Here is a 17,714-nt window from a genome sequence, read left to right on the forward strand (position 1 = left end):
ATATAAAAAATACAATTTCAGTACCATATCCTAATGAAATACTGACACGTATGCTCAAGATACACATACAAAGATATTTCCCCCTCTGGTATTGTTTGTGATCATGAAAATGAATAAATGTCAATCAAGAAGTATTTACAAAAAGTTTCACAGTTTACACAGTGAAATACTATGCAGCTACTAAAAAATAAGATACATTTTTATGGACTGACATGGGAAGATCTCAAAGACATACTAATAAAAGTAATAGAATCACATATCACATAATACTGGTTTTAAAAATATAAATATGTATATCTATTTATGTAGACATATGGAAAACAGACTACAGATCTATATCCTATTAGCAAGGAATGACAGGAAGTGGTGGAGGAAGAAGGCAGAGAAGGCACTTTCCCATCCTCTATACATACATCTATGTAAATACAAATCCAGGGGCATTTGTATATTTTTAACAAGTAGTTAAGCAATTATGCTATCTATTCAGTTCGAATGACATTAATCTAATACATCTGGAAATAGCTTGCTTTCAAAATCCTTTTGTTCTGGAGGGCCTCTAGAGTGTAAAGTTGTGGTTACAGGGCTGTCAGCAATCAACTGATGAGCACTGTGTAGGATGTTCAGTAACTTGGTCCATCTCCAGGTTCATCCCTTAAAAACATTCACATACATCCTCATGCCCTGGCTTGGCAATGTTTTTTCAGAACACTTGCTAAAGTAAATAAATCCTAATGCTACCCATCAAGAAACAGCCACAGCAGAGTGTAGGTGTGGCCAGGAAGAAGTCACTAATTCATAAGCACGCCCAGGTGACTTTGGGACAAGTAGCCTCCATTTGGATTCCTTGTAAGGACCTAGGCCCCACTAAATCACCATGTGGGAACTTTCCTTCTTTCCTCTTCCCTCCCCTCACTCCACCCCAGTTCTTTCCAAAGCAAATTGTGACTTTCCTAAAGGTAGGAGAGAAGACAAACCAGTCATGAGTTACTCAGCATCACCACTGGGTAGGACAAAAGCACTATCAGTGTATTTCAGAAGGAAAATCCAACTCCATGCATACATTTTGGTGTGCTTTTATTTTTGATTGGAATCATACCATATGAAGGGAAACTTCCAAAGTATCCTTTACTCTTTCAACATCTTGGCCTTCCTCGCCTCATAGGAGGAAAGCAAAACTAAGCGAGCAGTGCCGGAGCCCACTGTTTCCTTACACGTGCGAAGACAGGGAGCTCCTGATTAATAGGAGGAGGATCGAACATGGTTAAATACAAATGGAAACAGAGCAGCACACGCAAGTCACTGGCTGGTCCTCCGGCATCCGCAGGCATGCACCTGTTCAAAGCATCTCTTCCTCAATGGTGTGGGCATTAGGTCTCTCTATGCCTTTTATCAGCAAATATCTTGTATTCCAGAACAGAACACAGAACGAAATGGGATACACCCAACATTGATGCATTTCTTCCATAAGTCACCAATAAGAAAAGAATTTAATTTTAGTACATTTATTCTTACTTGATTCTTAATAAAACACTTAAAACATTCTGTACATTTCAAGCCACTCAGAACTGCACTCTATTTCTATAAATGTGATTTGTTGGGATGAGGTGCCAAGGTGTCTCTGTACAAAGATGTACAATATGTACAGTCACTGTAGGTACAAGCTGTGCAAAGCAGAGTCTAGAACACTTAATTCATGCCAAGGCTCAGAAAACATTTCGACGAGTAAGACTAAAGCTTGAAACTGCACTGTGGTTCTCCCTGGGCAAATGATCACTTTATAAACAATACATGTATGTCATACAGAAAGTGGTTGACCCCAGCGCAGTCAGCACCATGCAGCTGACTGGACACAGTACCGGGCTGCTCTCCTGCACCTCGGTCACTGAGCTACTGCCACTGCTGCCTTGGGCTGAACCACAGCTACGGTAGGAGACTTAAATTTGGGGAGATACAGGCCGAACTTGTTTTCGATGCCAGCGAAAGTGGCTGTGGCAAGTCTGTATCCACCAATGTGATCAGGATTGGCAGGAGGCAGGTCTGCAATGCGTGACTTTGGTGTCGGTTCTGAACCCGAAGGTTTGCTGTTCACAGGAAAAAACCAACGGTTAGTAAGCTCAAGACCAGTGAGGGCAGCTGATATCTGCACATTTTCAGTCAGACCTATGTGCCACAAAAGGCTGCCTCAACCCTCTCCAGGCCATCTCTGCGGTACCAGGCATGATTTATACATGCTTCACAGCACCACATTCACATATTTTATTTAGATGAAAAAATGGCCTCAACTTCAGTACTTATATGCATTCATAAATAGACACATAGAGGTACATATTTTGTCATATAGGTATATTTATCATAAAGGTATATATTTTTTATTTTGATATAACTTTAAAACTTCTTAAATAGTGGGCTCATAAAACTTATTACAAAAAGAGAAAAAGATTTAGTTCTTCTACAGACTATGAATGCCCAGAAAAGCCTAAATGTATTTATACGACAGGATGGTAAGACTTATTACATCTTTTATGTGCACAGGTCCCTCCATTACTATATATATGAACATCAGCTCTGTGAACATCTATACTTACCTAATAAGTGATAGGGAATAATAAAATATAAGTGCAAAAGGATTTCAAAGAAAATTCACTAGTGTTACTAATACACATTTAGATTGTTTCTGATAAAAGGGCCATATAAAAAGTCATATAACAATCCCCTAAAACTCAGTATTTGTTTATACTAATAGAGACAGTGATTCATATAACATTTTAATTTGCTGCCTCCCTAAAACATTTCTAGTTATTTAATACTGTATGTTGTATCACTCTAACAAGGTCTTCTTTACTCTAACAGTGAAGCTTTTTAAGTCCATTGTTTTAAATACATGAAGGAATTCTGTCTCAGTTTTCTTAGTTCCAAAAGTACTTTTGTAAACAGAACAAATATGTGTTTTGATTTGGGTAACTTCTTCATAAAGGACTTGAGCAATTACTTACAGGCCTCCAAAATCAATGTAAAACCACCGTTGGAGAAGTTCATAAGTGACCAGAGTAACACCAAATTGAGGAGATGATCGGAATACTCGAGCTGGAAGAAAGGAGCAGGGTGGGGAGACCAGTGAGTAACAAACAGCAGGACAGGAGAGTGGCCAGCTGCTCTCGAGGCCCCAGCACCTACCTGCAGTCCCTTTCCAAAATGCTGAGGGCCCCTCTTCCCGGAGTATCTTTCTGAAACAGTCAATGACACCACTGTATGTTGTCTGGCCAGCCCGTGCAGCCACTTGCAGCCTTGTCTTGATGACATCAGCAGGGGTCACCAGAGAAGCAGCAGGCACACCTTTCAGGAGAAAAGCACATTTAATTCATCCTAAGGGCTTCATACAGGTAGAAACCCTGCTCATTTATGTGACCATACAATCCACAGTGATAACCAAGAAGGGAACTCAAAGCTCCTTAAAGGCACAAATGGAAAAAGAATGTATTGCTAAGCTTACTGGTTAAGTACAGTCAGGGAAAACTTACTTTATTTTTCTTTCTGAATCAAGAAAATCTCTCTAGATTGTATAATCCCAAAGATGAGAGGGAAAAGAAAAAAAATGCCATAATAAGATGATTCCCAAGTGTTTCCTTTCGAGTTCCAATTTCTTTTACCTCCTTTTCACCTTTAAATAAGATATATTTTCATGTAGAATATATGACAGGGTGTCAATTTAATGAGCAGCCGAATGTATGAGGCACCAAACCATAGTGATTGATTCTTGCTAATTCTTGCCAACCACACTGTGGGGGGAATGTCAAGAGCCACAAGCACTCACCTGTTGGAGGGGGGTAAGGGGAGACTGTGAGTCCCTCAGCCCTGCTCACATGACAGAAGTCATTACAACCAGAAGGAAAGGAGGCCAGGCAGCCAGTTAAGGGGCAGCAGGGGAGCCAATCATCCAAAGGCAGTTCATTCACCCTGGGCCTGAGCTCCCTGGGGTCACCCGAGATTCAGCAGCAGCAGGACACAGAAGATGGGTTTCACAACTGTACTTTTTGCTCATAAAACAAAACAGGCCATGAAGGAGCAACCTAGCCCTCCCCAGGGGGAAGAAATTCAATTTGGCCTAAATATTACTGTCTCATTACTAGGCAGATGGAGCTAGTGGCCCTGTGGTGGCTCTGTTAGAGAGTGAGGCCACTGTGTCTCCTGGATCAGCCCTGCACCCTGTCAGGATGAAAGCAGAGAAGTTGCCTGCCTCAGGGCTCTGAATGTGCTTGGCACCTGCCGGCAAACCTTCAGTGGTAAAAATTAGAAAACATGGCAAATATCTGTAAGTAAGAAGTTGGTGCTACCTGGAAACTTTAGAGTTCCGTCACCACTGGCAAAACCTGGTTGTGAGTAGACGGACATCAGGCTGCGTTTTGTTGATGATTAGAAAGCATAAGGAAAGGTTTGGAAGGAAAATGCTGCCCCATCTAAAACAGAGACAAGTACCAGAAAGGGGCCGGGAGCCGCCCCTAAGACAGTGGGTATTGACTGGCTGTTTACATTCAACTAACCAAAAGTACAAATGCCAGAGGCCAAGGCACCCCAGATAAGGCTCAAAGCTCCCGGGTTTTTGTTTTGTTTTTTAAATCATTACAAGTTGTCTCCTATCATCACAAGCAAGAATGATGTGTCTATCTCAACACTCTCAGAACCAAGGGCTCCTGACACTAAGCACACCACACTCCTAGCACTATGCACATTACACTCAGGGTGCGTAATAGAAAAGGATAAACCCAGCAAGCGCCAATAGGGACCAGAAGCCCCGCTGGTCCGTGCCACGCTGAGCTCTGTGAGGGCTCATTACTGGCTGTGTGGAAAAGCAAACACGGGTCTTTTCCTTCCTCTTTCATTTCTCAGTGTTTGGTGCAGCCAAGGACACCTGGGTGGTCCCTTCTATTCCAAATAAATTCCTTGGTAACTCAGGAGTAAGGCTACCCCTCTGAGTCAGACTCCTCTTTCCCATGGCATCTCTGCTGGGCCTGATCTGGTGTCTTAGACTGGGTAAAGATCTTTATGCATTTCGTTGCCTTGTATTGAGCCCTTACTATGATGCTGGCCACTCAGGGAAAGCAAGGGCACAGAATGAAACCCCTGCTCTCAAGAAGCTGCCGACCTAACAGGAAAAAAACAGTGTAAGCAGCTGTCAACAAGTCAAAATGGTAAGGTCAGAAGAGATGAAAGTGGAGTTCAGGGTGCTTTGCTGAGGGGTGCTTCTTAATACTTCGAGCCAAAGCAGGTACCCGCCGACCTACAGAGAGACGCTTAGGACAGACAAAGCCTGCACTTCAGCCCAGCATACAAAGCAAATGATCTGCTGAGAACTTTTCCACCTTAGCTTGGCTGCACCCAAGGCTTCAGGGGCCCAGAAGGCTAAGAAACATGTTAATGATGAAAGCCCAATTTAGATGGGCAGATCTAATTTGGCTCCAAGTTGCTAAGCTGCATTAAGTTGTTTATCCACATTATGCAAATGTAATTAACTCTCATCAGAATTACAGCACATCCCACAAAGGAGAAAAGGCAATCACACTCAGGGAAGTCAGATAGAAACAATAAGTCTTCTAGAAATAAAGGGGAAAGTACAGAGATTCTGTACTTTTTTAAGAGAATTCTTTTGGTTAAAAAGTTCCAGTTACCTGCCATGGCTCCGGCTGTCAGGAGATTGATACCTCCCACGTGTCCGTTTTCATCAGCCAGAAGGAGTTTGCAGTGAGCGTACACAGGAAAATAGATGGCAGAGAAGGGAATGTCTCGGAGGAAACACGCTTTGGCGCCCTGTCACATGGTGAAACAACAGTGCAAAACAGTGTGTAAACAGTGTGAATGCCTGGATAGGAAGTGGGGAGGGGGGAACACTGACAAGCTGAGATGTCCTTCAAACAGCATTAGAAGTGATGTGACAGGAATGGGGTGGGCTAGTGGGACAGGCGCAAACATGCATGGCAGGACGCTGGAGAAGGGAAGGTGGAGTACAGCCTAACCCAGGACAGCTGGAGTATTCTGATGGCCAAGAACTTTTTGGCACTTCTAGTTGATATTTAGGTTTTTAAAATTTAATCAATTTATCTACTGTGGCAGTAAGAATACATGAGATCTACACTCTTAAATGTTTTAAAGCACAGTATAATATAAACTCCAGGCACAGTGTGCTCCGTAGTAGATCTCTATAACCTGTCAGTGTTGTAGAATTGAACCTTTCTATGTGGTAAATAAAGTAGGCTGTTTCTTAAGGTTCATGAACAAGCCAGGTGTGGTGGTGCACACCTTTAGTCCCAGCACTCAGGAGACAGAGGCAGGCAGATCTCTGTGAGTTCAAGGCCAGCCTGTTCTACATAGTGAGTTCCAGGCCAGCTGGGGCTACAGGGAGACCCTGTCTCAAAAAGAACAAAATAAATAAATAAATAAATAAATAAATAAATAAATAAATAAATAAATAAATAAATAAATAATAAAAGGTTCATGAAAACTCTCACAATTCCACTTTTTTTTTTTTTTAATTCCGCTTAGCTTTGATGGGGGAGAAACTTGAGTGAGCACAGGGATAGAAGGGGAAGCAGGAGAGGCATTAGACTCAAATCCCCAAATTAATGGCTTGATTCACAAGCTCTCCCAAAACTAACAAATTACCAATTCAATCTCCATCAGTTTAGAGCCTGGGGAGTGCCAGGCAGGAAGCCAGAGGCAATGGTGAAAGGGAACAATTCCAAGGAAAGCAGAAAGGAAAACAAGCCTTCCCCCTCGTCCCAATGTTGAAACAGCAGAGGACTGGGGGGATCCCAGACATCCACCTAGAGACAGCTTGTCCCAGCCACTGAAAGAGCAGCGAACACCTTCCTCGGTGTTGCCAGTAGCCCATGCCAGTCCATGCCTGGGCTCTACCCAGTCAGGCCAATGCTGTACCCAAGCATGGATTTCCCTAATGGCTCTGATTTTATGACAACAAAAAAAGTTCAAGGACCCTTAAAGGATAATACAGACAGAAACAATGTTTATAAATTTCCCTCTCAAAGGGAATCCCAAATAATGGGGGGAGAGGCATGAGAAGCAGAAGTGGGGGCACTCTGTGGAGACAAGTAAGGCTGGCTGCTGGGCCCCAGAGCACCCTATGGCTATGTGGCTCTAATCTAGACATTCCTAATTTCTAATTTGCAGCTACAGAAGTAAATTTACACATTTCTGCAGTGATGGATCCATAAATAAATTCAACGCTGTGGAAACACTGTCGCCTATAGAGGCAAAATTTACGTATTCTCCTTTCTACCAAGGCAAAGGAATTCAAAGAAATACTCTTCCTTGTTAAAGAGAAATAATAGCTTCTGCTCCATTACATCTGATCTGTAATGACGGGAGTAAGTCCACCTGCAGGGGAGGACTCTGTTGACTGGCATTTTGTGAAAGTACAGTACTCTGTTGTTGTTTTTTAATGGAATTCATTATTGACAAATCCTACCACTTAACTTCTTAAAGACCGAATCCTACCAAACCCTACTACTGGTTTACTGTGGTCAAATTATTAAGACAAAGGGAAGCTCCTACTGGGAAGATAACAATAGCAGTAATTCAGACTCAAAAGAAGCACAGCACTTTTCTGTAGTACTAAACCCAGCCAAGGAAACTTCTCAAAGGCTCAAGAAGGCTGAACCTGAAGCCAGCAGTTCTGTGGAACAGGCGTCCCTGTTGGCAGTGGCATAAACTGCTGAAGATGACAATAGAAGTACGCATGCGCGTATCTCACTGCCTTTGTACAAGTGTCCCGGTTTCTTCTTTATGATTTTCTACTCCATCGACCATTCTTCCAGATTGAGTGCCTTTCAAATGGGGGAGGGGCGGGTTGAGGGTGTGTGTGTGTGGCATCTGCATTCCCTCACATTTTACTGTGTAGATCACAGCTTCTCCACTCAGCACAAGTGAATCAACCCACCTTGTACAGCCCAAAAAGTCCTAAGTCCCGGAGTACATTCAGGGCGCTGACTCTGGGCCCTGTGGTGATCTCTCCTGCTACCTGCAGGCGAATCTTCACAATCTCTAGTGGGTTGGTGAAGATGACCTGCGAGCCTCCAGCCTGCAAGCAAGAGATACACAATACTTAAACACATCAGAGCTGGGCTAGCAGGGTAAACGAGGAAAAAAGCCACAGAAGCCTTCTTTATTTTTTACTTCCTGCGCTGGGTGAAGGAGGGGCCCACATTTTGGTTGGTGCTGGAAAGTCTCCTGGAGCTGTCCCAAAGTGTGTCAGGTCAATCTATGCCTGGATTTGTTTCTACTTGCGACCAGGTCTCCCTCCATAAGCCCACTGTAACTCATTTCCCAGACTGGCTCAAACTTAGAGCAATCCTCCTGCCTCAGCTTCTAGAGAGCTGGGATTACAGGTGTGAGTCACCACACCCAGCTTTACATTTGTTTTATTTGAAATATCAAGACTAAAATCTTAGACCAGATCTTCATGGATCACCCTAACCAAGCAAATTCAATAACAAAACCAATAAGCCCAACTTGGAAAGTGTGAATGGAGCTGTGGCAGGTGGGTTTTCCCAAAGAAAGGGAAGGCGGTAAGAGATCCCACCTTTCACAAGCTGGAGCTGAAAGTCAGCCCTACAATTCTCTGCTCTTGTTAGCAAAGCATTTTCTTCAGCCCAGCCACTTGTTTTTCCACTAGTGGATTGCAGGTCTATTAACACAACTTTAACCCCACAGAGGTGCCTTAAGTCTAGAAACTTACCTCTTCTTGCTCAAACTCTAAAACCTATGTGAGCCTGCACAAAACTCTGAAATGGGACCAGATACACCCACACAAAAGGAAAGCATTTAAGAAGACAAATTTCAGTATCATTTCAATACAAAAAAAAAAATTCAAGGCAGAGCTGGGAAATGGAACATGAGTTGCCCAGAGTGCAACAGCCTCAGATCAAAGCTGCATTCCATACTCCAGTAGTGAGTGACAGATTTGATTTTGGATAATCGGAGTGTATTTGCATCTGAAATCTACTAACTAGTTAAGAAAAAGAGAGAGAGAATGTTTAAAATAACTGCTACCAACTCTCTTTTTAGGTTTCTGTAATAAAAAAAGATGAACGTGTGTATGATCACGTATGTATAAAAAAATAAAAACCATATTATCTCCTTTCATGAAGCAAAGAAATCTCATTTGCGCATTTTCATCTTAAACTCTGGCTGTTTATATAATCAAAACTATATTCATACAATATTCATAATTGTAATGGTATTCATATAATCATAATCATTATGCAATCGTAACTCAACCGCAGTGCATGTCCCTGTGATATATGAAGCATGTGCCTTGCTTGGCACTGCAGTTCTACAGGTGCCCAAACCCTGTAAACAATACCCCTCAGTCCTCCACCCACCACTCCCATGCATTCTTCTAAATCGGCTCCCAGACCCCCTCTCCAAAGGGCGGCAAGGTGGCTTGTCCCATTTTCCTAACCACTCTGGGGCTACACCAATCCTGGATTCCTCTGGCTTCAGCCCTGAGCCCTTTCTCCTTTTAATATCCACAAGGGCAGAAAGCTACACTGAAACTAGATGCTTCTCCTGTTCTGGACAGCTGTGTTGAATTCCCCAGAGGGACTAATCCCCTTTTGTCTCCACATAGCACAGACCACCGACACATAGGTCCCCCAACAACAATGTACTGACCCAATTTTACATGTTGATTGGCCTGCGTTTCTTTCTTTTTTAATCTGTTGCACTGCAGGCAAAAGGGAACATTTCAATGTTTCAATCTAAGTAAACAATACTTTCAAAAGGATTGCTGGGTGAAAAATTATGTTAAAATGATAATCCAAGTAATTACTCCTGTAGTTAGTATCAAAGACCAAACCAACTGAAAAAGTTTACTACTTCCCTGAAATCTCTTGTTTAAATAATGGCTGCAAAGACCATCTCTGGGGAAATGTGTTTTACATTCTAAAGCAGATTAAGAAAAGAAAAAAAAAAAAGCACAGTTACAAATGTTGATGATAATCCCCCAAATTTACTACTATCAGCGGCAGGCTTTGGATACTAAGAGTCAAATGTGGACACTGTGTTCAAATAAACAAGAAGTCCTTTCATGTTTTAATCATTGATCAATTATCACATCCAGTACCCATCCCTCCTTGCCTCCATCTCTCTCCTTTCCTCCTCCTCTCCTTCCCTCTCTCACTAGATTCCCCTTGGAAATAACTGCCAGTTGACTGAGAACTGCACTCCTTTAACAGTTCTCCAAATTACTGAGTGTATAAGTAACAGACTTTCTACTAAAACTCCATTAAAACAGTACAAATGGGGGGAGGAAATGACTACATTTTCAAACGCATTTACATCAATCACTGTATGCACTGAGACTTCCCAGCACCCATAGGAAGTCCTAGAGTCACAGAAGTAAACTGATGATATCCTATCAGCATGTAAGATCCAGCAAGGGAGCTTGGGAACAATGATACTGACACTGTCCTATGTAGTCCTTGGACTTTAAGGGGTAAAACTTCTAGCAATCATATAATTTGTTTATGCTTTAAAAATTACTATACATTTTTAACTTTATAATGGGCCTAGGACCATGAAGGAAAATCATATCTAGAAACACTGAGATTTTTTTTAGAAAGGATGAAGACTGCTATTTAATTTGTCTACAACTATGGATGGAGCTGGAGAGATGGCTCAGTGGTTAAGGGTGCTTTCTTTGCAAACATAAGGAACTAAGTTCAAATCCCTAGAACCCACATAAAAAGTCAGACTTGGCCAGGTGTGCCTGTAACTCCAATACTGTGGCAGGCAGAGACAGGAGGATCACTGGGGCTTATTGGCTGTTAGTCTAACTTCAAGTTCATAGACTGTTCCCTTCAGCTTCTGTGCATATACACAGTCATACATACCCACATACACACACAAATACAAAAATTAATAATAAAGTAATAAGACTTCAGATGTTTAGAACACTTAAAAAGAAATGCGCGTTGCAAATATGTACTACCCTTTTTAAACTCTGTGCTTGGCCACTATTTCATACACATTAAAGTGGGGGCAGAAGGAAGGAGAATAAAACCTGAAGCTATTTCAATTTCACTGACAAGAAATCTAGCAATGTTCATGAGGATTGTGCTATTGTGGCACCTTTTAACTGAGTGTTTCTCCCATGCTAAGGCTGATTATAAGAGATGGCATACAAGTTTTTGAAGGGTAAGACTCCCTGATTACAGTAAATATAATCATTTAAGTTTTCATAAATATAACTTCTCAATGACTAAAAATGTACTCGTATTTGTGCAAACATGCTGTACGTAAATCTCAGTACCAACAGTTACATAGAAAAATCCAAATGCACAATAAAAAAATGGTTTAGTAAAAATCATTATACCATAAAACAATATTATATGGTCAAAAAATGTGTCAAATCACTTATGAACATAAAATATCTTCTATACATTTGATTATAATTATTTGAAAGTTTACCTAAGTTTATCAGAATCAAAGTGACTTAAGCTGAAAATGCCATGTGCCCTGTGCCCTGTACCCTGCAAAGAAAAGCAAGCAAGGGAAGGGATCTCACTGCACACCCACCCTGCTGCAACTTTAAAAGTCTCAATCACAGGAACACACTGACAACACTCAACGGCAGGAAGAAACAGCGAGTTCAGTAACAATGGCTTCTTTATTTGACCAGATCCTCTTCCATACATCCTACTTTAAGTCTCATCATTTTAATTAAACCAGTTGGCACTAAGAACTGTGAATTCAAAACTTATAAAAGTTTATCCCATATATACATGAATATAAAAAAATAAGCTAAACAAGTACAGTTAGTGATCTGAAATAATTGGCATGAAATAACAAAAGCTTAAACTAAACCATAATAATAGACAAAGGTCTAGATTTAAATGGATAGAGCCTAATTTAATGGGCTATTATATCAGATGATAAAGCAACTTATATTGTACATACCATGTTTTTGGTAAATTGTTTTACTTACCAAGTCATCAAAGTTAACTTCTAACCCTCTAATTGCTAAGCACCAGATTTGCTGCTTGTTTCTCTTAAAAAGATGAAAGCATTTATACTACAGTGGGCTAGACACTTTCGTTTTCAGTATTAATCTGTTCTATTGTCATTCTAGAACTGAATGAAAAGATATAAAAGGGAACCAATCCCATTTGAAATGAGGGCTAATCATACATAACAGAAAAAGAATATCAAAACTATATCACACTTTTTTTAGTGAGAAAATAAACCAACTGAAGTGTACGCAGATGCTGCTGAGAGAGAATGTGATATGGACTGTCCCAGGGCCTCTCATGCCTGAGGGAGGATGGGGCCTGTTCAACCTTCTGCCCTCACAGTCCTACCCCAAGGGGCTGGGTATACAGAGAGGCTGGGGACTAGGCCCTATTTGTGCCAAGTCCTTGCTACTTCTCTATTTGTCTTCTCTGATTTGGAACTATTTCCCCTCAACTGCAAAATGTCCACTCAGTGAGACTCATTACAAAGCATTCCCTCACAAAGTCTGAGGACAATCAAAATTCAATTCCTGTAAGGCCAGCTTACAGCTCCTTGAGCAGATGTGCAAAATGTGTACACGTAAAATAACCAGAAAAAAAAAAAAAAACAATAAAAGTCACAGAATTAGTTGTCAGGAGGGCTGATGACAGGAACAGGGACAGTGTTTCTGCCTCACAGACCAAATATCAAACATTCTTGGACACTCTTTGTAAAATGATGGAAATACTAGTGCTTTCTTAAGTAGTTTAAGATAGTGACAGTTTTTAAAGAATAAATTACAATGTTTCTTGCTTAGTAATATATTTACCAAGTGCTGACAACATAAAACTATATCTGAAACTTCCAGCTCGGGTAAGGGGGACACTATGGTCTGAGTGAGTGAGGTTCTTCCCTCCTCCCTGATTCATATGTTGGAATCTATTTCCCAGTATGACAGATAATATCGCAATGGAAGTGACTAAGTCCCAATGGTCCTTGTAGATGGGATTAGTACTCGACAGAAGATGAAAACAGCTGCTGTGTCCCTTCCCATGAGGACACAGCACAAGGCAACACTGGGAAACAGCAAGCCTTCACCACAGAGTCTGCTGGTGCCTTGATCTTGGACATCCCAGAATTATGAACAATAAATTTATGTCAAATTATCATGGCCCAGTCTATGGTATTTTGTTATAGTAGCCAGAATAAGATGATAGGAAATCAAAATCCCTGTGTATCCTTCATATTTCATTTGTGACATAAATGATGTTTAACTTGTGTACATGTGTATATGCAAGTTTGCGGCATTAAGTTGGGAGCATACTGATTCGCAGAGACAGAAGACAGGGTAGCTGTTTCCACCACTCTTTAAAGATGTACAAGATCAACTTGTAGAGGAGGACAGACTTCTTCAAGAGAGAATGGGCTAGCTACAGACTTGGGCCTAAAAAAATTTAAAAATTTAACAAAAGACAAGTAATCCAACCAATAAATGGCACATGACTTGAACACCTCACCAAAGTCTGAATGGCTGCTATTAAAAAAAAAAAAATTGCTAACAACGATGCAGCGTCAAAGAAACCCTTATACATGGCACATACCACTGCATGGGTGAACCTTGAAAACATGCTACAGAAAAGAAGCAAGACACCAAAGGCTACATATTATATGGTTACATTTACAAGAAATATTCAGAAGTGGTGTCTAATGAAGAGTACATTATTTTTTTATTTTTTTATAATTTATTTTTATTTTATGTATTTAAGTGTTTTGCCTGCATGTATGTAAGTGTACCTGTGTCATGCAATGCCCATGGAGGACAGAGGAGGGCATCAGCTCCCCTGGAACTGGAATTACTGAGTGGTTATTAGCTGTCATTGTGGTGCTAGGATTCAAACCTGGGTCTTCTATAAGAGCAGCCAGTGTGCTGAACCATCTCTCCAACCTGAAAGAGCACATTAAAAGTTGCCTGGGCTCTGGGGGGTGAGGTAGGAAGACTGGATTTTGATAGCTAACAAGTAGCAGTTTTTTTGTATGTGGGTGTAGTAATGAAATATCCTAAAATAGATTGTGATAATGGATGTGCACCTGTGAATATACTAAAAACCAGTGACCTGGACATATCAAATGGGGGCCTTATAAGGTGAGTTAGGTATCAATAAAGCTACTAGCTGTTACAGGGTCAGGGGTATAGCTTTGCTAGAGCAGGCACGGAGAATTCGTGAAGCCCTGAGTTTGATGCCCAGCACCAACCATGATAATACCAACAAAAAAGGTTTTTAAATTTGTCAGAAGGATATAGCAGAAAAAGTGAATAAACGAGATAAGAACAGACACATATTCCAGACAGAAGAGAACATGGTCTTGTAGACAGGAATGGTTTGAATTTTCTCTTCATCATTTGCTGCATGAGGGAGTTCCCCAAGGTTTAGTCAACGCTACTAGGGTTAATAATGAGATAACCCTTCAAAACGCTCAGCTACAGGGACACACTGTCCCAAAAAGACAAAAACAAAACAAAACAAAATAAAAACTTGGATATAGAAAAGAATTTGTAGATTCCAAAATACTCAGCCATTACTCCTGAGCACTTATGTGTATGCCCAAGAAACTGACATGCTTAGATAGGGGGTCATACATCAATCGGCTTGCTCATTGCGGCATTAATTACGGGAACAACGATGTTTTTTGCTTCATGAAGTAGTTGAAACGTGTTAACAATCATACAGTGGAATATTCTCTAGCAGTTAAATGCAACAGATTGAATCTGTATTAATGACAAAAGAAGAAAGATCATGCAGAGTAAAGAAAATTGAAGTGATGAATGAATTGTGATGATTCCTGTGTAGATTTGAATAAAATCAATTTACCGACCCTAGTATCAACCATTGGTTATGGCAAAAATGCTTTTCTTTCAAACTCTTAAAGAATAAATTGGGAGAAAATGTATTCAATTCCCCAAAGTATTTTTACTACTCTAGTAAGAAGGGAAGTAGAAAGGAAATATGGCCAAGCAGGGTAATTAAATGATACTTCAGTTTTGTATCTAAATATCTATGTTTTTCATTAAAAATAAAAGATTCCAAGTTTTAAAAAATGTTCAGCTGCCTACAAAAAGTCTCCTCTGCATGCAGCAATATTTTAGTTGAGTGGTAGGTGTGTGGGTATTCATTTTATCTCTTTATAGCTCTTTACAGCTTTATATAAAAAAGATTTATAGCTTTATATAGCTCTTTAACTCTTTGTAGCTATACAGCATATGTTTTTTTTCCATGTATCAAATACCATATATCTTTTTTGGTTTTGTGTTGTGAGATAGTCTCACACTATAACCCTGTCCTTAAACTCAAAGAGCTCCTCCTCTGTCTCCTGAGTTCTGTGATTACAGTTGTGAGTCACCACACCTAGCCTTACCACACATCTTTAAAAACTAATCATAATGAGCAAGTGAGACAGCTCAGTGGGTAAAGGTACTTGCCACCAAGGCTGATTACCTGAGTTTAATCGCTGGGACCTATATGATGGAAGGAGAGAATTGACTCTCAGAAGTTGTCCTCTGACCTCCATCTGCACACCATCGCACATGCATACACACAGACACAAACTCACAGATACACAAACACACATCACACACACACACGAATAAATGTAATTAAATTTTTTCTTAAATAATAAAAGGGGCTGGAGAGATGGCTCAGCAGTTAAGAGCATGTACTAAAGAAAAAACTTATGATAGTGCCAGGGTGGTAGCTCAGTGGTGGGGTGCATGTTAGCTTGTGTTAGGTCCCAGCTCTGGGTTGCCTTCTTTGCATCACACACACACACACATACCCTGGCTAAAAAACAAAAACAAACAAAAAACATGGATATGCCTGGGGACCAGATAATTTCATCCCATTTTCTTCTCTTTTTTTCTATTTATTTTCATTTTATGTATATGTGTGCACCACATGTATGCAGTGCTCACAGAGGCCAAAAGGGAGCCTTGGTTGCCCTGGAACTGTAGTTACAGATGGTTATTAGTTGCCATGTGGGTGTTAGGAACTGAACCCAGGTCCTCTGCAAGAGCAACTGGACTCATCTCTCCAGCTCCCAAATTTTATTCCATTTTCATGGCAGTAGCATTTCCCTCCCATCAAAAAGAAACTTGGCCCAGTGCCTTGCTAATCCTTCTCTGGGATAACACTTTGAACCATTCCTTCCTAGTTAACCTGCACTAGGCACAACTTTAAAACTGGACAGCTTTGGGAAGAGTAGCAGCATTCTGTTCACTGGTAATAGTGGCAGCATTCAGCTGAACATCTAGAGACATTACACATTTATCCTGGCACTACCCCCAAGGGTGTGGACTCTTAGGATCTGGCTCCTGCAAAGCTACTTTTCAAACCCTATTGATCTGGTCTCATTCAGGAAAGAGAGCATCCCATATCCTCTGGTGCCTGATACTCCCTGTCTAAGATCTTATTCTCTGGTGTGGTTTAGTGACTTTTGAGAGAAGTAATGGACTATGTTTTGACAATTTACACTGTAATATGACAATTCATCAGTAGAAACTCAAGCTTTGTGAGTGGGGCATGCCTGTAATCCCTCAGGAGGCTAAAATACAAGGCCAGCCTGGGCTACACAGTGAGACTCTGTCTAAAATAAAATTAAATAAGTAAATAAATAAGTAAATAAAAAATAAATAAGCAAATAAAGTAGTATCACCACCACCCACTCAATAATTGGACATTTTCTTTTCTCTGTGCCTAGAGTTCTACCCCATTATTTCTCCTGCTGCCAGCCCATCAAAGCATCCAGAAATGAGTCACTGATTGAGGGAGAGATTCACTCAGCACAACCCTCAAGGCACCCTAGACTTTAAACCTATAAGTAAGAGTCTACACCTGGGAAGAGCAAAGGAATCACACATCTGATTACGACTTAACTACTTAGGTCACAGGTCAGACATGAGAGCAGGTCGTGACTGAAACCCTCTAGATAACATAGAAATGATTAGCTACTTGGAACAGAAAATGCACAACTTTCTTTTTCTTTGACTTTTCCAGATGGGGGTCTCATGTAGCCCAGGCTAGCCACATAAATAATATTTATCAGCAAAGAAGAAAAACAATTATAGCATCTAATTGCAATATAGAGGAAAAAGTACAATTTTTGGTGATACACATACGCAAGGATTATTCTTGTCCATCATTTATCCTTCATGAAAAGTAATTTCAAAGAAGTCTCCTTCCTGAAAAAGCACACACATACACAAGCATACACAGAAATGTGCATGCCTGGGCTCACTACACACACAGAGACATACGCCAATGCACACCCCCCATTAGACCTCTGATTACAGAAAGGTTAAGACCTAAATATGTGCCCAGCTGACAAGTCTCATCAAGGAGAAGCCAGAAGCAAGGGCTCCCTTTGACCCTAGAGACATCTTCTCTGAATTAAAACTTCTAAGGTCATTGACCTCATCACCTCAGGCTCCATAAGCAACTGAGAAGGTTTTAGACAAGACCTCCAGCCAGTTCAACCGGAAGTTATTAACATTTTCACAACAAAAATGGTCTATACAAGTCTCAAGCAAATCACACATTATCAACTGAAACAGATACCACAGATAACATTTGCTGATGGAAATATTAGTCAAAACCCAATGTAATGCTTACACTTTAAACACAGAACTCTCTGGGCTCTAAGAAAACATCATCTGAACC

At 40.7% G+C, this 17,714-nt stretch overlaps 1 protein-coding gene across 5 annotated transcripts in view; it reads right to left on the reverse strand.

The window, feature by feature from the left end:
* Positions 1 to 1,057: 1,057 nt before the first annotated feature.
* Positions 1,058 to 17,714, reverse strand: part of Slc25a12 (solute carrier family 25 member 12) — a 97,478-nt gene continuing 80,821 nt past the window's right edge. For all 5 annotated transcript variants that reach the window (XM_029557268.1, XM_008855256.3, XM_008855257.3 and 2 more), the window contains 5 exons: positions 7,949 to 8,089; positions 5,664 to 5,802; positions 3,175 to 3,333; positions 2,994 to 3,084; positions 1,058 to 2,081 (listed from right to left, as the gene is read on the reverse strand). In XM_029557268.1, the coding sequence (XP_029413128.1) occupies positions 1,880 to 2,081; positions 2,994 to 3,084; positions 3,175 to 3,333; positions 5,664 to 5,802; positions 7,949 to 8,089 (732 nt within the window). In that variant the 3' untranslated portion in view covers positions 1,058 to 1,879. The remainder of the gene's footprint in view (positions 2,082 to 2,993; positions 3,085 to 3,174; positions 3,334 to 5,663; positions 5,803 to 7,948; positions 8,090 to 17,714) is intronic.

This window comes from Nannospalax galili, unplaced genomic scaffold (genome assembly GCF_000622305.1).
Source record: "Nannospalax galili isolate Female #2095 unplaced genomic scaffold, S.galili_v1.0 scaffold346, whole genome shotgun sequence".
In the NCBI taxonomy this organism is placed as follows: Eukaryota; Metazoa; Chordata; class Mammalia; order Rodentia; family Spalacidae; genus Nannospalax; species Nannospalax galili.